The 23424-nt window shown below is 39.2% G+C and overlaps 1 protein-coding gene across 3 annotated transcripts in view; it reads left to right on the top strand.

Annotated features, from left to right (window-relative positions):
• The first annotated feature begins 335 nt into the window (after positions 1-335).
• The window catches only part of FAM135A (family with sequence similarity 135 member A), a 79690-nt gene continuing 56601 nt past the window's right edge, over positions 336-23424 (top strand). For 2 of the 3 annotated variants that reach the window (XM_010405604.4, XM_010405600.4), the window contains exons 1-3: positions 336-354; positions 13979-14064; positions 18290-18410. In XM_010405604.4, coding sequence (XP_010403906.3) covers positions 18334-18410 — 77 coding nt within the window. In that variant the 5' untranslated portion in view covers positions 336-354; positions 13979-14064; positions 18290-18333. Of the gene's footprint in view, positions 355-13978; positions 14065-18289; positions 18411-23424 lie in introns of those variants that run through there. The other variant, XM_010405612.4, reaches the window with a different exon arrangement.

Here is a 23424-nt window from a genome sequence, read left to right as displayed (position 1 = left end):
GAAATACCGGACCCTCACAGGGTTTGAAACACTGTGGGGAGGAGGGGCGGGGGCGTTAATTTTTTTTTTTTTTAAATGTTGGTTTTTGCGTGCAGTGTAGAAAGTTGCTGGCCGAGCGTTAGGAATAACTCCCAGCTATTTCCTGGTGCGCGGAGGGCGGCACTGGCGGCTCCCGCCCTCCCGGTCCGAGCGGGAGCAGCCCGTTCCCCTCGGAACGCCGGCGGAGCGGCGCAGGGCGCTGTGGGCCGGCGGTGCCGTGCCTCCGGCAGATGCTCGTAAGCCCCGTTACCGTCGGCAGGATCTCGGCCGGGCTCAGTTAACCTCGGGGCGTGCTCGGCAGGATTTGCATGATCAGTAAGCGCTCTGGTGGAAATAATCTTTCTTTCTTGTGTTACTGTAAGCAAAATTTCGAACAGAACCTATTTGAAAGCTTTATTTGGTAATTACGCGTTGCAAACATACTGCTTGGAAGAGAGGTTGCATAGCATAACGGATTTTTAAAATTTGTAATTGGGGGATTTACAGTCATGTTGATACTATAACTAAAGCAGTATTTGTGCTGATATGTTTAAGCCCACTTCCCCTTTTTTCTGGTTGCAGAGGATTTTGCTGACTGAAAAGTAAACAAGCTCCTGTTTGAGATCTTACATATTATCAGGTAGAGAGGACATAAATGCCTATTTTGTTTTACTGGGTTTTACATTGTTTTTTAAGTGATTCTTTCACCTTGCTTAATGTATTATAAATAGGCAAAGTCTAAGGTAAAATCCACATGCACCACCTTTTGGTTTGCTTGACCAATAGCGAGGAGCAAATGCTGCGGAATCTTTGTAACTCTGGAAGGGAATGTATTACATTTTCATCCATTAAATAACTCCAACTTAGCATTTTGATTGTGAAGATAAAATTGCTTGGCCTTTTCTAAGGGATAAATAGCACAGCCCAAACATGGCTCAGTAAATCTCTGCTTTGCTGGAGCATTACAGCTTTTTTACAATGAAAGAATTCTGGATTTGTGGAGGAACAAATTAAGGACTCCAGCATAGTTTTTATTATTCTGTTCTACAGTTCATTGCCCATTAGAACTGTACTGTTTTGTAGGAAGTGAACAATAATCTGGGTTCTAGCTGTATCTTCGCTAATACTTTAAATGAATGAAGCACAGAGTTGTCATCTTGCTCTGTTTCTACCATGTGACTGTGCCAGTAGTCACAGTCTGAGTACCTGCATTTGGTATGTCAGAGTATAGCTGTAAATCTTAGTCTGTATTTTCCTTGGATGGACCAACTTGTTTTCCTTTTCCCACCACTCGTTTTTCCCCTTGTAAGTGGCATAAGTCAATTCTTAAGCTTTCCCTTGGTAATTGATAAAAATCAGAGAATATTAATTTGAATTCATGCTTTGGAATGGTTTAAATATCCCTTGTGTGAAATACAAACCTACACAACTGGTAAGAGTTGACTGATACGTGAAAATACTGGTTTTGGTCTTAAATTAACACTTTATTAATATAAAATTGATTTGTTACCTTCAATTCAAATTATGGTCAGTACGACCGGCCTGGATAAGATTTGGCATGAATAGTAATAGGTAATAGTAAAGTGCACACAGCAACTGAAATATCTCTTCAAAGCTGTGATATTGAAAATGCGCCAAACCAACACATTTGTTGGTTCAATTTAGTTCCATTGAGATAGAACTTATTTTTGTTTTGAGTTAGGTAAAACCTCAAAAATAACACATTGGGCTCTGTTCAGATTTCAGAAAAGCTAAGCCCTTGCATCTCTTCTGAAGCCCCAGTGATGGATGTGACACTGTAACCTGATACTGCAGTTTTGTAGTTTTAACGTTTCCCTTGGCTGTACCTGGGTTTCAAAGCTCAGTTCCAGGACTGTCTCTGGTGTTTTTTTCCTCACATAGAAGAATTAGTTCCCAAGCAGGGAGAGATGTGAAAACTGAGATCCATTGCTCACTCTGGCATTCCCTGTTGACTTTGCTAGTCAGCTATCTGCTGAGAAAGACTCTGACAAGTTCTAGAGGACTTCATTGTGGTTTTGAGATATGATAAACACTCTTTGACAGGATGTTTCTATCAGCATCTCATTCTGACCAGGTTACAATCTGGTGTTTTTGGTGCAAGCTTCTCTTGCTGGAAGTGATTAGAATGGGATATGAATGCCACAGCCATCTGTCTGGCTGGGGAGGTGCATAGGAAAGCAAATCCTGGCAAAGGAGTGAGGCAGATTACTGTGAGTAGCAAGGTTTTGAACTACTATGGGAGCCCTTTATGAGCTCTGACTCTTGTACTGTTTTTTTCCTTGAAGAGAACCTGGTTGCCTACACCAGTGTAGGAGGCAGGTACCTGAATGTTTATTAATGTAATGCTGAGAGTACTGATGCCCGTGTCTCTCCCTTGGCCTGGCTGCTGTCCCAAACAAATTTGAAAGTTAAATCAGTATCAAAGATGGACCTCAGTGTGAGAACCAGCAATCAAGGGTTGTGAATTCTCGTTACTGTTGACCTTGTTTCAGTGTTTCAAGTTGTTATTGACAGAGACTAATGTTTCTCATCCGTGCTTGGTAACTGTTTCATCTTGTACTTTGTGTTTTCTGTCTTGAAGTCCTTTTGTTCTTTTTCATCTCCCAATCCCTACAGACTGCAGGACAGTCTTGGCAGAATATACTCTCTTGTTAACCAAGGTGGAAGAGTTGCAGTTTTATTGTGTGGGTTTCCCCCTCTCCCCTTTTCCTCTGTACAGAAAAATACAGTCTCACTAGTGCTTTGTTTTCATGACAGAAAAGATGAGTAGCACCTGTGTGTTGACCAGCCATTGTCCCTGATAAATATTTGTTTTGACAGCCTGTTGTTGAGTGTCAGTTACCTCTGACAGGCTGTTGCGCAGAGAGCCTGTAGCCTAAATAAATATTACTTGGTTGAGTACCAGCACATGAATTTCTTTTGGTTAACTATGAGCATAACTCAGAGTTTCTTGAATTATTAATTATTTTATCTTGCATTCAATATTCCTCCTAATGAACAAGCATGGAAAATATGGGGGTTATTTTTGTTAATGAAAAGTTTGTTTATCTTGCAATCTTCAAAAGCTTTTTAAGTTATATAATATATCCTGGTGATACAGTTCAGTGGTTACAGTGGTTGTGCTGGGTTGACATTTGGACTTGATGATCTTTGAAGGTCTCTTCCAACTTTGATGGTTCTATTCCATGATTCCATAAGTCATAATCCTGCTGCTTTAAAACAGGAATGAGAGATTGGTTAAATCCATTCAAAAGTCACATTTTCGGTCCCTGTGAGCTTGCTATGATCATACTATGCTTCGAAAAAATGCTAGTCTTTCTGCCACTGCTAGGCAAAGCAGTAAAGTATGTCCTTACATTCTGTTAACATTACTGCACCATGTGTTTTCTCCTTGGCAAGACACGTGATTTTATGTTTGCTACGCATCTGCTGATTTTGGCCTTCTCTAGCATTTTGCTAAGCATGTTTTGAACGCACTAATTCATTGGATACATCTCATTAAGTATTGTGTGTAGGAAAATAAGTTACTGTTGAAGTACGAACATAATTAAATATTTATGCATTCATTTATAGCAAAAGCAGTTGGTATTTAGTAATGGGGTATTGCTGGTATTAGTAGAAGTCTGTTGTACAAACTGTCTTCATCGAAGAACAATGTGTGGAACCTTTGTGGTAACAAGAGTATACAAGAAAGAGTATACAAGAATAAAAATCTGAAAGGGAGGAAATAAGTTTGCCGTAGTTTCGGGTCAGGAAGAAGTCAGGTGAGCAAATTGTGTTTACTTCAGGCAGGAAATTGGTGACAGCATTGTTCTTGGAAAGAACAGGCAGAGAAATAAGGAACAGAATCAAATCTCACGGAGCTCAACTTACAAGTGGAACAAAAGTTGAAAACGCTAAAGCAAATTGAAATGACATCAATTCTATTTTTTGTTAGATGGTTTCAGTGTTTTGTTTTTTTTTTTTTTTTAATGGATTTTCTGTAGAGGTTTTGAAATTGGGAACATTTTTGTTGCTAAGAATTTTGGACTTTATATTGTGCAAGCGGTTTTGTTGGAAACATGATACAAAGTTAAACTTACCAATATTTCTTACTAAAAATAAATAAAAAATGTCCACATTTCTGAATTGTAAGTCTTGTATCAGAAAAAAGGGAAAACATACACATTTTGCTATTTTTAGTTTTCTGGTGAGAAGTTAGAGATTTTTTACCTGTAATACTAGAGAATTATATATACATACATATGTGTGCATATGGTTTGCTGAATCTTGTTTGTAAAATAAATCACAAACCTGTACACACCATACCCCCAAACTAAGAAGAAATCTATAGCATTCATCAGTTAATTGTGCAGGAAGCTTTACACTTGACCTCTGACATTTTGAAATAATAAACTGACTTGTTTTCCAGATGCAAGTCTGCTTACTATAATCACAACCTTGTTCACGTGCTGTGACCTCATGAATTAATCCCTTTTACTGACAATGCCATAAGTCACTCATTACCTGTTGCATAAAGCATGTTGAGAGATACTGCTTTATCATGCTTTCTAGCTATAAAATAAACTGAATTCTCTTTATGCTTTAGATGATTTTTATTAAGTTAATAAGCAAGGTTTTCCTTTCCATTTTCATATTAGAATGGCTTGCAGTACATCTTTTGTCTTCCTTCTGTTGAAATTTACAAGGAAAATGCTGTAGTATTTGTGCTTCTGTAGAAGTAGAGAAGAAGCTGTACTTTCTCCCCAGTTCTGTTATCACTTGATGATTTTTCTGCATAATGATTGTGTATTTCCATGTAAAAAAAAAATCAATCTAAATAGTATAGTTAATGCTCCTGGGTTTTAGTGGTAGAGGTAGTAGTAGTTGCATATCGAGTGCTTTTGAACTTAATTATAAGTGCTTGCCTGTCTATTTATATGTGGCACATCTAGTTTTCTATAAATGCATATATATATTTTTAAAAGATTTTCTGGGTAAATTCTGAAATTACACCAGCTATCAGTTAATTCTAGACCTATATTTTTAAGCACCTCTGATATTCAGTCCCTCACTCTGGTGAAATAATCCAGATCAAAGCATGCCAAGGTATTGAGGATATTTGAAGTACTGAAACAATAAAGCATAGATAGTAGAAAACATGTTTTACTGCTTTACATGTAAGACAGCTTAGAGGAAAAAAATTTGTAATGAGTGAGGTCAATACTAGACCTGAATGTGGAAGTCAGGACCTAGATCTCCACACGTGGCCATTCTGTCATGCTGGACTTTTTTTTCTAATGAAAGCCCTTGCTGGGGTAGAAGCTCTGAGCCGTGGGGTTTTACCTGCTGTTAATTTTATTCTACACGTTCTTAAGAGACAATCTGTGGAAGGTGCATTGTATGTCTTTGATATTGGTTTGAGTGCCAGCTGGTGCTACTAAAGTTTGGGCTGAATTTGAGTCTGTGACTAGAAGCTCTTAACAGATGTGTTACCTGCCCTTTGATTCAAATGTGTAAAAGCTGATGGAGTTTAGCTAGAAAGATGAATTTTCATGGCCAGTCAGTATAGTTTGTCCTTCTCAGGTAGGACAGGAAGGAACAACAACCTGTTTGAAAACCAACCGGCCATGCTATCAGCAGGGTAGGGAAAGCCTCTGATGACTTTGGTTCCTGGTTGTTGGGCCTTTTTTCCCTGAACGTGTTATGCTATATTTAAGGAGTGGTTTTACTTGTTCTAGTTATAGCAAATTAGAAAGCAGCATGTAAGGGATTTAAGGATTACAAATTTCTAACTTATCATGACAAGTAAATGGTGGGAGAAAAGCAGTGAACAAAAACTGTTCCGTACAAAACATTGTCAAAAGTTGTTTAAGTAGCATTGGTGATGGTTGAAGCTAATTCAAAAAACAGTTTTCTGATTTGTTTTGATGTAACCCTTCAAGTCTACCCATTGAAGTTACTAAAGGTGGTCATTAGATTTGTTTTGTTTCCAATGTGTTATTTTGGAAATAGTCTTGCCATTTTAGGTTTGTGTCAGTGTTTTTAGCAGCTTCTCACACATCAGCGTTGCTCTGTTAGTGAAATGCCACATGAGGAGCATGAAATGTTCAAGCTGCAAAATAAACAAAAGCAAATCTTGAAACTGAATTTGGTAATGCTACTATACTTGTCTGTTTAATAGGGACTCCTTAGTAAGATATTCTGGCACTGTAGTGGCAGAGGAGCAATGCCAGCACTCTGAGGGAGGGTTGCAGCCTGTGGAGCTCAGGTGGAGCAGGCTGTGCTGACTAGGGTAGCCCTGTCGCTCTCTTCCTCCATGACAGGGAGCGGAAGAGCCCTCTTCAGCAAAAATTGTTTCTATCTCCTGATGCCAGATGTATTTGTTGGTAACTCTGCAAGCAGAGTGTGTTTCTGGGCCTGTTGGGACAAAGCTGCTGCAAGCTGCTCAGCTTTCTGTCCTTCCATGCCTCCTTCTGGAAGGAAATGGTCTGGGTTGCCAAGGAGGGTTCCCAGGTGAGACGTTGCCTCCCTGGGAAGCCAGGCCTTTGAGTAGAAAGCAGAATTTGCCCTGTGGAGCAGGGAGAAGGTTAGACTGAGCTGCTGCTTGGGCTCTCGGGTTGTGTGCTTCCATGGAAGAAGTGGAGCAGGAGTAGGGCATTACCGTTCAACTTTTGAGGTGAATCAAAGAAAGGAATGGAGGATAAAAATACTGCCTCAGGAATGGCTGCGAGAAGGAGCAGTTTCTTTCACCCTGCTACTGAGATCTCTTTGCTTTGCTGTGTTTAGTCTGTGGCTTATGGAGGCTGAGGAGACAACTGGCCAGGGAACCGCTGTGTTGTGCTGCTGTGCTCTTCCCTTCCCTGTGCTCGATGGCACTGCTATTTGTGGAGCTGTGCTTTGAAACCGGATAAGGAAGTGATCCGATCAAGCCCTGCAAAAATAGATTATTCTAAAATGGTAACTAATTGATTTTAAAATGCTGTCCCACAAGCCCTGTGTTGGCAGTATTGAGGGGGTGATGTACTGATGCTATGAAGATGTGAATGAGCACCTGAGGCAGAAACTTCTGAAGCTGTTTCTAGTGTGGAAGACTTTGTGTAGTTTCATGGACAAAGTTAGTCTAAATTCTTGCTATGCCCTTACTCACCTCTTCAGGGCTAGAAGTTAATATAGGCATATTCTTTGAGATAGATCAGTAGAGCTGTTTGTGGAACCATGCTGTATTTATTTAAATCAGTGAAATGTTGCTGTTTAAATTAAAAAACAAAAAACCTAACCAAGCTCTTCCCCCCATAACCACCAAAAACTTTCAAAGTAACCTCCAAAATAACTGTAAAGATTTGGTTTGGTGCTGGGGGGCTTTTTGCCTCCCCCAACTGCGAGCACAATTGCAGAGGTGGCATGGGTGTGAGCAAGGGTAGAAAAAGGATATCATTTAAAGACTTCTCTACTGATATATAATGTGCTGTTTTCTTAGGGTGCTCTGACATCAATCTTCTTACAGTGTGCATGCTAAGATCTCAGTTTGTTCAGGCTACCATCACAGCTGTCCAGCAGTGCTGATCAGTGTTATCTTTACTTGACACTTGTTTCTTCAAAGACTTCCTTGCCTTCTTTGTCAGTAAAAAAGCACACACAGTACTCTGCGTACTGTGTTTAGTCCCTTGTCTTCTAAACAGCTAAAAAAAAAATAGAGAGTGATTAAATTTTACTGTGTTGTTTTTTTTTTTTTTTCTTGGGAGTGGGGAGTATGTGTTGTTTGGTTGGTTTTGTTTTTGGGATTTTTGGTTGGTTTTTGTTGTTGTTTTGTTTGTTTGGGGGTTTTTTTGGTTTTTTTCTGTTAGGTCAGATCTGTTTTGCTTCAGGCTTCAGTGGTAGAAAAGAGAGTGGGGAACATTAAGGACAGAGCATTAAAATCTTGTGCTTGAGTGGTTTGGGTAGTAGCTAAGTGAACTTAGACATTTAGGTATGTTTCAACTTAGTGCTCTTAGATTTGAAGGTGTGCAAGGCATAAGCTGCTGGAGGTGCCACCTGAGGTTGCAGAGAAAAGTATGTCTCTTCCTCACCTGCTCAGTATGAAGATAATTGAGCATCAAGAGAGCTTAAAGTCTTAGGCCAAACTGACGTGTTGATGTTTGTTCGCTACCATGTGTTTTTGAAAAGCTTTAATGCACATTCTTTTTATGACCTCGTTAGGTCATTGCTTGCAGTGGCAGTCTGCTAAATTGTCCTTCAACTTTGCACTTGTATCATCCAACCATAACTAAATTGCACTTTGTACCAGAATAATATGGATTTGACTGGAAAATTAATGCATGTTTTGTGTAGCAGAAAAGTTATAGGGAGGGTATTAGAAGAGGGGTGAGTTGTAGAGAGGGTCTTGTAGAGTGTTGGAAAATCAGTAACAAAGGAAGAATAAAATAACAATATATGATTTTTCTCAGGTAGGTATTGAATAAAGGCAGTGGGCAGATGTTATGAGAAGTTGAAAACAATGTTTTATATTGCCACAGTTTTTAGGTTTGGGTTTTTTTGTGCTGAGGATCAAAGAATCAAACTTTTAACCTAAATTTATGTGCTATAATGCTTACCTCGATTTATTTTGTTAAAATGGTAGGAAACTGAAAGCCAAACCACAAGGAAATCAGCAAAAATGTGGCCACCAGGACCAGGGCAGTGATTGTCCCTCTGTACTTAGCACTGGCAAGGCTGCATCTTGAATCCTATGTCCAGTTCTGGTCCCCTCACTGAGGTGCTGGAATGAGTCCAGAGGAGGGCAGTGGAAGGTGAAGGGTCTGGAGCACAAGTCCTGTGAGGAGCTGGGGGAGTTTAGCCTGGAGAAAAGGAGGCTGGGGAAGACTTTATCGCTCTCTACAGCTACCTGGAAGGACGGTGTAGCAGGATGGGGGTTGGTCTCTTCTCCCAAATAACAGGTGATAGAATGAGAGGAAATGGCTTTAAATTGTTCCAGGGAAGGTTTAGATAGGAAAATTTCTTCACTGAAAGGGTTGTCAAACACTGAAAAAGGGTGCCCTAGGGTAGTGGTGAGATCACTGTCCTTGAAAGCATTAAAAAAAGTGTGGAGTTGGCACTTGAGGACATGGTCTAGTGGTAGAGATAGCAGTGTTAGTTTAAAGGTTGAACTTGATGATTTTAGAGGTCTTCTCCAACTTTAATGATTCTGTGATTCTATGAGAAAAAAAGTGAAATCAAGGATTTTGTTTTTAAAGATGTAGCAGCCAACCTCAAATCAGCTGCCTTTATATTGGGTTATTAACATTAGATGTTGAAAAATAAAATAGTTTTTGATACAGTACTCCAGTGTATTTCTGAAAGCACTTACATTTGTAAGAAAGTCCTGTCGGAGTCACTGTTTTTCTTTGTTGGCTGATCCAGCCTATCACCACCGATGCTATTACTGTAGGAACTATCAAGGAAGTGGTTTTGTGACTACTGATCCTGGATCAGATTTACTATCAGATTATCCCCTAATGTAGCTTCGATCAGGCAGCCAAGCTATCACATTTCTTAAGTTAATAAGAGCATGCAATATATCATTTGCTCTAACCTAATGCCTACTGTGAGAGGAAATACAGTAACTATTTGGCATAAAGCCTTCCACTACAAAATCAACCTGTCAAATCTAAACTGTATTTACTGTCTTGTCAAAGAATGACCTCAGAGCAGGTATTGGGACAATGACTCAACTCTCTAAATTGTGCTCTTTCATTTACAGAGGACAACAATACAGAATTATTACCTATTAAAAATAATTTACTGAGCATATACAGTTAGATTTATTTTTCATTTCTCTTTAAATCAAAGCTTTTATTTTTTTGAAAATAAGTTTGCTTGTGGTGGGAGAGAAGTTGCAACTTTCTTTTGGAGACTTTTGATTCATAAAATATGGCAAAGTAATGACATTAACAGTTGTTGCAGACATTTTAATGCCAAATTCATCCATCCATATGGATGTATGTAATGAAAGTTACTTTTCATTTAATGATATTGTAGGGACATGGAATTCAAAGAGAGAGAGCTTTTTTCCTTTGTGTAAGTAAGAAAATGAAGTATGTTTTAAGTACACTTGGATAGACCCTTAATGTTTTATGAAGAACCTATTCCATTGGACAGAATCAAATTATTTTAGTAAGCTTCCCTCTCCTACCTTATTAATTCTTATCTGATACATCCTTCATAAATTCAGCAGTTTATAAGAGGGTGAATGTATTAAGCTCTGCGATTTGGTTTTTTAAGCCAAAATAATAGAGCCTGCAATTTATTGGTTTTTTTTTTCCATTTACTGTAATATCCTTATATACTTTTTATGTAAAGTTCCGAAAGACTTTGATTATTTAGTACAAGTGCTTCATTTTGCTTTTTCCCCTATAATGCTCTTCTGAATAGGTTAGGAAAATAGAGATTGTGAGTTCATTAATGGAAAATTATAAGCAAAACAAGTAATTAATTTACTAGATAAAACCTCTAACTACAGCAGCAGTAATGTATTTTCATCACTGTTGTTAAGGTAGCTCAGCTTTACTGCTGATTTGCACTGTCCACTCTCCTTGGTTCTTAGCATGAGTGTGTGGAAGTTCATTTTTCTCACTCAGCCAGTGTATGGGACCAAAGTGAGATGAGGTGGCTGGCATAATGTAATAGCACATATCCTGAACTGCTACTGTTTATCATCAAAATGCTCCATTTTGGCTGTTTCTGACTCAAAGGCAGTCTCATTGGGGCCAGTTATTTCATATCTCTTTAATAATTTTTAAAATGTGGGTTTTATTTTTAGGGGACGTCTTTGTAAAGGGCAAATAAAACATTCCATTTGGTTTGTTCATGTTCTGATTCCATTTTCTGTGCAAATTACTGTTGAAACCGTTGCTCAATTCATTTTAATGAGAAAGAGGAGAAGGGATCTCAGAGATGATGCAGTTTTTGTTTAGTGTAAATTGGTGGCTGAAGAGAGAAGACACTGAAGTTAGTGTCCATACTGGAAGGAAAAATACAGAAATCTGTAAGCATGGGGTCCGTTTTGCAGCAGGGGTTTTTATGGTGGAGGGAGAAGAACACATCAATAAGAAAGAGAGCTTTTAACTGTGCTCTCGCAGAACTTTTCATGTTAAACTTTTTAATGAGGAAGCTTAGAAATAACATGTCATTTGTCAAACAGACAAAGACCAATGCTAGGATAGAAGGGAATAAGCCTAATAAGTGTTCAAGATGAATTACTGTATCACATGTATGATCTATTAATAGGGGAGAAGAAAAGAAATAAATGCAACATCTTAATGACTTCCGTGCTCAGTGGGGATAATCAAGTTGTCAGCTCAAAGTAGTGAATATGTTGTTTTTATCAGTGTGCTGCATAGAGGACAAGATATTGGTGCTAAATTTAAAGCAAAAAGTATGAAAACTTGAATTTTAATGCCTGATTAAGTTGGTTGTTTATGTAGCCCATTAAAGTATCATAGGTATCTTGCATTAGCTTTGTTAGAATCCAGCCTTGTGGTTGGCTGGGAAGTAGTCTAGACTTAAGAGAACCAGGCATGAAGAAAATTGTGATAGTTGAGTTTTTCCCTGAGCCCATGAAAATTAGGTCGTTGTTTAACTATATGTGTAGTTACTTATTTCACATAATTATTTATAACTGTGAAGCTTTAAAAAAATTAATTAGGAAATCCTGATGTAAAGCAGTCTGTTCTGAAGTATTTTTCTAGTGGTGGTCATGTTGTCTTTTAAAAATTGGGATAATGAATTGAATAAGGTATTCTAGCTATTTCCACTTAAGGGTTTTGTTTGTTTGCTTGCTTGCTTGTTTTATGACATTATGATTATGCAATCCAAAATTCAACTACCATTTCTTTTCTACACCCTCACCTTTTTAATTATGGAGAAGCAGGGTTTATTTCTGGTGCTGGGAAGCTCTAGTCTCAACCAGAACACTGTGATACCGTGTGCTGCACAGCTGTGAAAGGATTTCAAAGGACAGGGGAGTTATGCTTGCAGTAGTCTGGGCTTTCTCTGCAGGGAATGCAGAGAGAGAGGTAAAATGATCAAAATAACAGGCTGGTTCTTTGCAGCACCATGCTGAACTAATACATGCAGTGAATTATGCTTTTTCAGCATCACAGTAATTAAAATAAAAGGATATTAGCTTGGATGAGTTTTGGCTGAATGGATAGATGGGACATATTTCTAATCACATGCAGAAAAATTTGGCAGGTCTTCTGTACAGTGTTGCCAAAGTCTATGAGAACCCAGAGAAAACTAAATGAAAAACAGTGTCTAGGTTTCCAGTCAGATTGTGCTAGTATGCACACTGAGAAAGTAGGCATTAGGAATAGCCTTGCTGGTCAGGTCAAGAACTTTGTTTTCACCACACTAGGTTTCAGCTGAAGGCAGTGTCCAAGAAACAGCTAAAATTGGAATTGAAGGCAGAACTCAGGTGGGGGGACAAACCTGTGAGTCATCAGCACAGAGATAGATGGTGGCTGAATTTGTGTTGGCAGGTGCTGGATCTCTGAGCATACAGGAGAAGAGGACTGGTAAAAAAGCTCAGGGATGGAGGTGTACAAAGCTCCTACAGCAACTTTGAAGAAAAATACTACTTGAAGAATATTAAATGAACAGCTAGTATCTTCATTTGTAGATTCTGTAGTTTTATTTTTGATTTCCACTGAATATCAAATACTAAATCTAAATCTAGAAAAAATTCAGTTCCTCAGAATTTTGCATGTTTTCTCTCTCTTAAAAAAAGAACTTAGTCCTCTTTAAAAGAGAACTGGTATGACACAGGCTGTAATGCTTTGTTAAACAAATGTAATAAATGTTGGTGCCATTTTTACGTGACATTATGGCATCAGGATTTTACTGGGTCATTATTAATAATTTGTGGTATCAAAGATGTAATACCAACATGACATGCACAAGTGAATTCCATTAAAAAAAAAATTCCAGATAATATTTTATGTTCTACTTTCTGTTTTCTTCCCTCCGACGCTCAGGCAAAACCAGTTTAGTTTCACAGCTTGCCTGCACAAGCTGTGATAGATTGTGTTTGTATTTCTCTGAAATGTACATACAGAAAAGATGTAAAGTTCCTTTAAGAGGGTAGAACAAAGTGTTCTCTTTTCTATGTCTTTGAAACCTAAAGGTCATCAGATAAAAAAGAGCTTTTGCATGTTTTTGTTGTATTTTTTAACTACCTTAATGGTTTTGGAGTACAGGAGAGATGAACTGATTCTTAAAGAACAGTTTTAAGGTAGTGGTTTATCAGGAGCTCTAGGGAGAGTTTCAGAATACTAGGTGATATTCACCTACCTGCAGTGTTTGCTCTAAGAAAGTGAGTTCGTGGTCTTAAGGCTCTCCTCCTTGTTCCCTGAATTTTGGCTCCTGCGGAGAAGGGACATAAGATTTACCAGGAGAATCTCATCAGACCTGTTCTTCTAAGTTGTCTCCTCCCTGGTAGCTATGTAAGGCCGTGTGGGGGCTTGAGCAGTATTTGATGACTCAGGCCAGAATATCCTCCTACCTCTTCATGGCTGTGTTGCTGCTGGTGAGCTGAGAGTCTCTCTGAAGATTGGGAAGCCTGCGGGGTGGCTGGGGGTGTACCAGAGTCCTCTGGGAGCTTAGAACTTGGTGAAGACAGGGATAGTTTGACTAGAAATAGCAATTTTAGCTTTGCCAGAGCATTGGCTTCATGAGAAGTTTTATTTTTTACTTTACTTTGTAAAAATACGTATCAGACTGCTACACTTTAAGAGAGCTGAAAACTGCAGTGCAGGACCCAAGGGCAGATTGGAGACTGCTGGTAGGCAGTTCTTGTATGATTGTTGGAGAGGTCATGATAAATGTTGTTATGAGAATGCAGGAAAAGAGAATGAAGTACATAAGTACTAAAACATTCTAGAGATATTGCTCTTAGTAAAACGTTTGTTTGTTTGTTTTTTAGTTCGAGCAGTATGTTTTTGACAGCAGTAGCAGAGAACTGGAAGACTGGTTGATTGACATACTAAAATGGAGTATTTACCAGTGCAGGTAAGACATTCTTTGAATGTGCTTTTGCAGTTTCGTTTCTTAGTGCTGTTTTGCAGTTCCCAGTGCAAATTGCTAGATTAATGCCAGTGTTACACAATCATTTTTCTGAAAACGAAGCTGGTTAGGAGGTTTCTGTCTTTTCAGTTCACTCGCAGATGCTCTGATGCAGCTGATGTAAATTAGCACTAAAATGATTGATTTAGGAAAAAAAACCAGAAACAAGAAGCAAAAAAAAGATTTTTTTTTTTTTTCCCCTTCAGACAGACCTTTAAAATATGTTATCCTGTGATCCTCTTTGTATTCTGGCCTCAGGAAAGATTAGCTTGGATAACTAAAGAAGTGGTGAGCTAATGTGGGGCCAGCATGGACCAGCCCAGATATATAGGAGATTTTCCAACTTAGGAAAATAAGTAAACCCTCAGAAGTGTGAAGGAAAGGAAAGGTTTGGCCCCCAGTGTAGGATCAAGTGGCTTTAACAGACATTTTAACTGTTGGAGATGTTAAGTCTCAGTGCTCTAAATACTTTTGAATATTGAAATGCTGTTTTGATTATAAATGTTAAGTAGCTACCAAAAGTTTAGAACCTCCCCTACTCTAACTTGTGTATTAGGGTATTGTCATTTATCATCAGACCTTCTGATATGGGTTTATATATGCTGCTTTAAACTCTGTTTCTCATGTAGAGAGTTCCTACTGAAGGATTCTTTTGTTTCTTGCATGCAGTTTAATGGCTTGGTTTCCAAATGTTAATGATGTGCTTTAAAATACAACAATAAACTCATTAAGTATTGAAATGAGTTGTGGACTTCTGATGTAGTTGAAGTTTGTGAAGTGGAGCTGTAAATTTGACAGGAATCTATACAATAAATACCTCCACATGAGTTTAGGTTTTTTTGTTGGCTTTGTATGATTGTTGTACAAACTTAAGATGTTGTCCAAGTTGAGTTTCTCCTTTAAAATATTTATTCCCTTCATAACACTTTCTATTACATAGTTCATAGAATTACAACTGTTGTGTATTAACTGTTTTCCTTTGCACTGATATGAAGGACTTTGGCAGAAATGTAGTGATGTGGTTTATGTCAGCCCAGGGCAGTGAATGTTCCCCTTCGTCCAGTTTAAGGTGCACGTGGAGCAAACTGATGCTCAGCAAAGAAAAAGCTATTCCCAGAGGTCAGCTGGGTACCTGTGGCAGCACACAGCACTGCTTGCTGGATGTGCTGTTCTGTGAACTGTGCCACAGTATTTCTTACTGGTATTGCAGTTGGAGCAAGGCATAGACACTGTTTTTCCAAATACTGTTGGTAGTTGAGCAAGAGCTGTGTTACTGGATTAAAATGCATGATGTTGTGTCATGCAGGCCTGTGGTTGCTGGACCCTGTGCTCGGTCTGCAGGGAAAAATTGCCTGCCAGGCAATTTTTAGTGGACTGGCTGGGAGTGCTAAGTAAACTGGATAGAGAAGGAAGGGAGGGAGTGGCCCCAGCTGGAGCCATATTATACACAATAGGAATACCACAAGTTCACTGGACAGCCCTTTTGCCGGTGTCTCGGTTTTGGAGACAAAACTTCAGGAGGAAACACTCCGGAGTGAGTGTCTCCTCCGAAGGGAAAAGGGTCTCCCCTTTTCCTCCACCAATAAGACAAGTGGGTTACAGCAAGTGAAAGTGGAAAAAAACAAACTGGTTATTAACACCAAACAAAACATGGTAGAACAGAAAAAAAAAAAAACAAACCTCAAAATACAACAAATTCCAGAGAGGGAACAGACACTCGGGCTCGGACCAGCCGGGGCCATCCCGTGGGCCCGCCTGGGCCGCCTGCAGGCTCCCCGGACTGGAGAGGAGGGAAGGGAGGCAGTGAGGCAAGGGAAGGCAAAAAGAACAAGAAAAAAAAAAATCAACAGAACCTTTCTCCCACTAGCCGTAACACAAAAGAAACCCAAAGAGCAGCACAGCGCTCCCGGCGCACTCCCTGCCGAGCCCCAGAGCCCCCGAGCCGCTGGGCTGAGCCATTAAACTGCCCCGGTCCTGTGGCCCCGGCCCCGGGTCCATCTTAAAGGCACAGCGTACTTGGGCATTGAGTGGACGGTTCAGGAATAAAGCAGCCTTATAACATCACCCCAGGACAGCCAGTCATGCAAGATGTGGCTCTCTTAAGTTTTTTTTTTTGTTGAATTAACTCATTCATTATATGGACCCTTGAGCTTATCTAATTGGACTAGTTCTGGATGGGTTTTCCGGCTGGGGACTTGAGGGACCCTGACCATGGCCCAGCAACAACTACAGGAATATTCTTCCCTTCCCTTAGTGGAGGCAAACTGCTCAGGGAGTTCGCACCGCTCATTGTGCCAGGAAGTCAGAGCCTTGTGATGTCTTCCTCCCTTGAGAATGTAGTTTCATCAAAATGCAAGCTAGGTGAGAATGCCCCATGGCATCCTTACTTTATAATTTTGCTCTTCCTTGAGTGCTTTAAAGTGGCTTCCTTCTGAGGTACTGGACAGTTTCATGCACAGTGCACAGGGTTTGTTACCCAGCAGCCAAGGATCACAGTGGTCTAGCATCTCTGTCTGGATCTCTGCTCTGTGGCAGGTGAGGTTTCATTTGCAGAAGATACACTTGCATTTTGGTAGGTGGTGCCCATGTGATAATGCAGTATTGCAGCCCCAGAGACTTAGAGTGCCGAACATCTTGATTCTAGCGTTAAAGACCACAGAGGACATCCTTACACAATACTACGGACAAAGCAGTGGAAGAGGGAATTGCTGCAAAGCCCCGTAGGTCGTCAGTTCCAGTCATAACACTACCAACTGTAGCAAAACTTGTGGCATCATTCAATTAATCTGTTGAAGTCCTTTGATTGAAATTCGAATGATGATAAGATCTTTTAGACAAGCTGGGTTAATAGCATCTTCTAGATGCTGTAGTTTTGATCTTGCACTAAGGGCCCTTGACCCAAGTTCTTCATAAGGCAGCAAAATTCCTCTTCCCCTGTCCCCTGTTATGTCAGTAATGCACTGTTCCTGTGTTTTTGTCGAGTGCATTCAGAGTCCCTGTATTGGCTGTTAAACCAAGGTCAGAATTAATGTCTTGTTTATAGTTTAAAATCTACACCTGTGTTACAGTGCTTGAAGCCTTTCAGCTCCTCCAGAGTGAGTACAGAAAGGGAAGTCTTGAGTCATATTCTGAGACAATTTAGTTAGTAGGCTAGAGGTTGTGCCCCTAAAGGTGACTTTCAGCTGACTAATACCTGCTGCAGTGATGACTTTTTTTGCCAGCTGCTCTGTTTGAGTCTCAGTACTGCCTGCTACTTCACAAACATGCAAATCCATGGTCAAAATTTTAGAAACAAAAAACCCCATAATCCAGTCAAGCTCCAGACAATGTCTCCTGCTTATACATCAGAGCCAGAAAAACTGACTAATGTGCATGAAGTACAGCCTGCTCAAGTTTTTTTGATTTGCTTAGCCCTCAAACCAGGCAGTGCTTGCAGAAACTGGGAAGTTTGAAGACAAGTGTTTGCAGGAAGTGTAGTTTGTTTTATTAATCTAGCTGATAGTGTTGACGGAAATCCAGCAGAACTTAGTAAAATCTGTAGGGTTTTAATTTAGGTATCAGCAGGCGGTTGTAAATTAGCAGGAACTTGCTAGTCTGTGGCTGTGAAGATGACAATAAGAATTAACACTTTACCACAAAAAAAATTTACTAAAAATAGGCACGTTGCCTTCTTTAACTCCTGCCTTCCCCTGGAATCTCTCCATCTAAAGCCTTACATGACTTGGTCAGACACTTTCTCTTTACTGTTTGGCTACACTGTAATTCAGCTGTTCCTGTCCTCGTGCCAGAGTTGAGGCGCTGCTGCCTGCATGGTCATTCTGCACCAACAAGGGCTGGAAGCAGCCCATGCTCTTTTTCTCCTTGTCAGAGAGTATTTTTCCCTCTCCAGCCAAGAGCCAATGCAGAGCTGCAGTATGTAGGTATCAGTAAGTGCCAGGGTTGTATTATGCTGACGATGTGTTGTGATGCTTCTCTGATAACATTTGATTCCTTCACAAGAAAGGTAGAAGTTACTCTGAGCTGGATTTGGTACATCCTATATTCTTGTTTACCTCAGGGCCTGCGTATTTAAGGAAGCTGTGCAAAACTGTGTATAAGCATTGTTCTTTTTAGGGCCAGATGGTCATTATCCCCAGCTTGTGTTTTAAATAGTTTTTCTCTTTGTTTTCAGTAACTAAGGTGCTGACAAGTTTTGACTTCTTCATCCTCATAAACATGAGTGAAGTTCAAGCTATGGTAGAATTCTCCGTGGAGCTCCACAAATTCTTCAATGTCGATTTGTTTCAAAGAGGGTAGGTAGCATGTTCTTTCAGACTTTACTGCATTGGATGGCTGATGTTGGAAAGACCTTAATGGGTAGCTATCATGTAGTGTTGCTTCGTGAGTTACTGACTATTTTTATAGCGATTTGAATTTTTTTTATTCTGTATTGGAAAGTCATATTCTTTCCAGGATTTAAAATTAAATATTCAAATAATTTTTCTTAAAACCTGAGTTGTAATACAATATTTTTATCTAAGTGGAGATGATGGAAAACATAGAGATATGGAGAGTACATTATATTCTTATCCAGGTCTTTACCCTTGCATGTCTTAATTTCTGTAATCCCTTTTGTTTGAAATATGGTAGGTGTTTCTCTTCAATATTTTAAAAATGGTCTTGCCCCAATTAACCTACTCGTTTATCAGTTTGGCAGTGGAGAATTTCACCAATGTCTCTCCTCTCACTGTGCTGTGCCTCCAGTTGCACGGGATTCCATACTGCCTCTTTAGACTCTCCTGACCTCCTCTTACTCCACCTTATCTCCGTAGAATTCCTTTCATTTGATACTACATGATCATCCTAGATTGCTTTCTAAGGTCCTTGTTTCCCATGGCTATGCAGGAAATAATCCTTTGTAGTTTATTTTGGAGTTACTAAAGATTATTGGTCCTTTAGTGTTGTGGTACATTCAGTGTTCAAGTAGACTACAATAAAAATGTTAGGGTTTAGGCTGTGTCAGTGTTTGCAGAGACGGAACAAGATGTATCAGGGTTGATTTATGATAGCTGCTTTTTCCAAAACATTGTAGAGTAACTTCCCTCAGAAACATTTTAGTGATAAGAAAATACACTATTGTTTTTAGCCTTGTCATAGTTCAAGTCAGGTGTGTGTGGGCGAGTATTGTTTTCAGTACAGTTAGGGGTTTTTTTCACAGAAGTAATGACCCATTATGTTTGCTTACTGTATGCAGTCAAAGTATATACAACAAACTGTCCCATTTTTAGGGAAAATTGTGATTTCACTCTTCATTGGAAGAGAAGGATTAAGAGAGGCTTAAGAGGTCTGGGAAAACACTGAGAATATTCTAATTACTTCAACAAAAAAGCACAGTCTTTTGAACTGTAGCCTTTTTTAACCTCTGAAATCAGTGGGGAAGGAGAGGGTAGAATATGGCAGCACATTTACTCTCTATTAGAAAACCTGAAGAGAAGACAGTGTCCTAACCTTACACTCCAAATGGTTCTTCAGAAAGGTAATTTAGAAGCAAAGTACAGCAATATAAATACCAGTGCTTTACTTGGCATGTTCCTTTTTAGCTTACTCTTGTGGTAAGCTAAAAAGTAGTAAATTCACAGGGCAAGTTCAGAGAGGTGGAATGCTGACATAGTGAGAAAAGCGGCATGAGGAGAAACCAGACTTTCTGGTTTCAAGCTGAACCTTTAACTCTGGGCACGTTCCCCTAGAAATTAATGTCAGGAAGAAGAGAGAACTTCCAGAATAATTTGACAGACAGAGAAATGTGACTTTTACGATCAATTCAATTTGGGTAGGTTCCAGTATTTTTCTAGGGATCTGTCTTTGTATTTATTTGAGACAGGAGGTAATACTTCTGTAGCCAGAGGAGCTCTTGGATAATGGATTGAATGAGCAGAAAAGGAAATCTTTAGTTTTGTTGTTAGCCTCCTATTTTGGAGCTACCACTGTGTTTAGCATGGTTTGCCTCAACAAAATCAAGTACAGAATTGGATTGTGTGCATTCAAGCCTACCCAGCACAGCATGCTTGTCTCACAGTGTTAGAAACATCATGACCTTCTGAACTGTGTAGAATAAAATGTTGGCTGTTGCAAGTAGTCACATCAAGTTCCTTCTTAAAACTTAGTATATTTTTATTCAAAGTATTTGCTTGCAGAATGAGTCCAGATTCTCACTCATTTGTTTACTGGAGGTGTCATAATTTCCAGCCTAAATTTCCTTCTGATCAGTTTTAGTTGTTTTCCTTTACAGCTTTGTCTTATGTTTTGAATCACTCTATCAGTTTGAAAGTTCACCCTTATGTATTTTAGATGTCAGTCTTTTGTCCCTTGTATTAAATATGAACTGACTTGAATTTGGTCATTGGAATTTGTGGCATGTCCCCCACACCCCTTCACTTTTCGTAGAGTCCACATACCCCAATATCCAGTCAAACCCATTTTGCTTTCTTCCTGCTTTCATAACTATTTGAAGAAATCTGCCAACTGTTGCATCTAACTGTATCTTGTTTTCTTGGATCTGTATCTGTAGTGGCACTACAGTTGCCAGAAGTGCTTTCGACTGTGCGTACACTAACAAATTTGGTATTTAAGGAATGAATTACTAAAAGCAGTGTTGATGTCCCTACATCTATGTGGTTCCAGGGTTACTTCAGACTAGATTTTAACGTCATCTTCTGGACCAGATGTTTTGTATCATGAGTGTAATTTGAAGTTGTTCGTATCTGTAGGTGCTTCAGACCTTTTTGTGCCCCGAGGGATTGAAGTACATTTTGTGACAGGTAGATCAGAATAGTTTAGCTTCCTCAGGAGACATCCAGGTTCTATGACTGGTAAGCTCTCAGTGGACTGAACCAGCATGCAGAAAACTGGGGTCATTGGGGAAAGCCTCAAAACCACTCTGCTGATCTAAACTGATCTAAATAATGCAGACTGAGCCAGAATTTCTCATAGTATTTCACTTAAGATCCTATTTATCTGAAGGGTTATAACCATATTATTCTCCTAAGAAAATGACCTTCTAAAGCAGACTGTTTTCTTTGCTTTTAGATAACTGTTATTGTTCCAAGAAGGGGTAATAGACAGTGCAGACACTTAGTTTTGTAATAGAATATTTGTCTTATGTATCTACTACAGCTATTTTACTATGTTTTCTTACAACTGTGCCATTTGCTTTAAATCCAGCTTGTTCCAGATGGCTCCATTGGTTTATTTTTGTCTGTTACTACATTCAAATAAGACTTCACACAATTTTTCTTTTGAGCTAGTGAGATGTGATGGTAGGAATTTTTGCCCAAACAGTGATTGATATGCAGCTATTGTGTGACAAAATGAATTAAAGAAATGTATTTGTTTGGGACCTGTGAGAATGATAGTCTGAGATAGTGAGGTTTCAGGCTGTTTCATCATCTTAGCTCATAAAAGTTCCAGTAAGGTCTGGGCTCTGTAGTACTGACTTTCTGTAAAGACAAAGGAAACATAACATAGCTTGACTGCAGAAGTGGAGAATGAGTTGAGTGGAAAATTGGTTGGATGATTGGGGTCAAAGAGTTGTGGTCAGTGGTGCGAAGTCCAACTTAAAGTTCGTGACCAGTGGCACCTCTCTTGGACTGATGCTGGCTCAGTAGTCTCAGCAAGCTTTGCATAGAAGCATAGAACAACTTAGGTTGGAAGGGGCATTAAAGACCATCTAATACCAGCCCTCCTGCCATGGGGGAGGCACCTTCCATTAGACCAGGTTAGAGCCCCATTCAGCCTGGCTTGGAACACTTCCAGGGATGGGGTGTTCACAGCTTCTCTGGGCAGCCTGTTGCAATACCTTACTACCCTCTGAGTAAAATAATTTTTTCCTAAGATCTCATCTAACCCTACCCTTCTTCAGCTTAAAGCTGTTGAAGTTCCAAGACTTTGCTGTAAGAACAGGTTGCCACTCAATTTTCTGCTGTGGACTGTGGGTGCTTACCCTCTCATTTACATAGATGTTTTGTATGTGTCAGCATACATATGTGTCCTCAACTGAGGCATAAATGTGTTGAGACTGTCTGATTCCAAACAACTGGTTACTGAAAGTGCCACAGTGCTTTGTAGTGCTCAGTTGAAGTTCCTGTGTTCCACCAGGGGATGGTGGATCCTGATGTCTAACTTGGGACAGTTACACATTTTCTGTGGGAAGGGAGAAGAGTTTCCTAGTAAGCCTCACTTGCAAGAAGATGAGGTTTTCATTTCCCTGGAGCTGTGTAGTGCTTTTTCACCTGTAAGTGGCAAATCTAATGAGCTAAAGAGACTCACCTAGTGGTTTGTAGTTTAGCATAGTGCACATATTGCTGCAAGATCTGCTTTGAAAACAGCTTTCATCTACATTTTCCCCCGTCTCTGTGCATTCTTATAATCCCAGTGTTAAGTTCTTGCTTTGTTACTAATCTTTTGTTACTTTGTCAGTAGTATGCATGCACACACAGCTGGCCAAAGCTGGATTTAGAATACTTTTAATAGTAATATCTTTATGTTTTGTCTCTTTTTTAGGTAGCATTTTTCTTTGTAAGGTACAATACTTGCAGTTTCATTGTGGGTTCCAGAAAAAGAACTTCCTAATGTTTGTTTTGGTGAAGTGTAAGTTTGTTGTTAAGTAAACTATGAGGAGAGGAAGTAAAATAAAGTATTCATAGTAGCTCTTTATTGCAGATTTACTGTGTCTCTGTGTGTCCTACTTTTCTATTATTTGACTTTGTTTTGGGTTAAAAGATTCTTATAAAACCACATGAAGAGCTTATGTTAGTAATGTAAGTCTACCACACTTCTTTAAAGTGTTTTTGCTTTTAACCGTTGGGTAACAGATGGAAGAATAATACTAAATACCTTCCACAGGAGAGACTTTGGCAGATTCTAACCTAAAACATATTTTTGGAGATGGATCATATCTGAAAGGTTATTGGTAAGATTGTAGTAGCATAAGTTGCTTGTGAACCTAAATCCTATTAAAAGTCAAAGGAATTTAAGCTTCAGAGACTACTGAAAATTTAGCCTTATGATATTCTTCTGTTTTTCCATGTGTAGATACTTACTGATGTCTGAGCAGCATTGACATTTTATGCTTCCATGCATGTGGTTGTGTAATGTAGCTTAAAAGAAAATAACACTGAATCTCTGAAATTTAACGAATCTTATTATGATTACACAGTAATGTCATGAGAAATAATGCAATATATGAAAAGTTGTATTGTCTCCTGGATCCAGTGAGATGTCTAAATTAATTTTAAAATTAATTAGAAATTAAAATCCAAAACATATGCT

The sequence above is a fragment of the Corvus cornix genome, chromosome 3, assembly GCF_000738735.6.
Source record: "Corvus cornix cornix isolate S_Up_H32 chromosome 3, ASM73873v5, whole genome shotgun sequence".
In the NCBI taxonomy this organism is placed as follows: Eukaryota; Metazoa; Chordata; class Aves; order Passeriformes; family Corvidae; genus Corvus; species Corvus cornix.
This window is presented reverse-complemented; position numbering and strand designations above follow the sequence as displayed.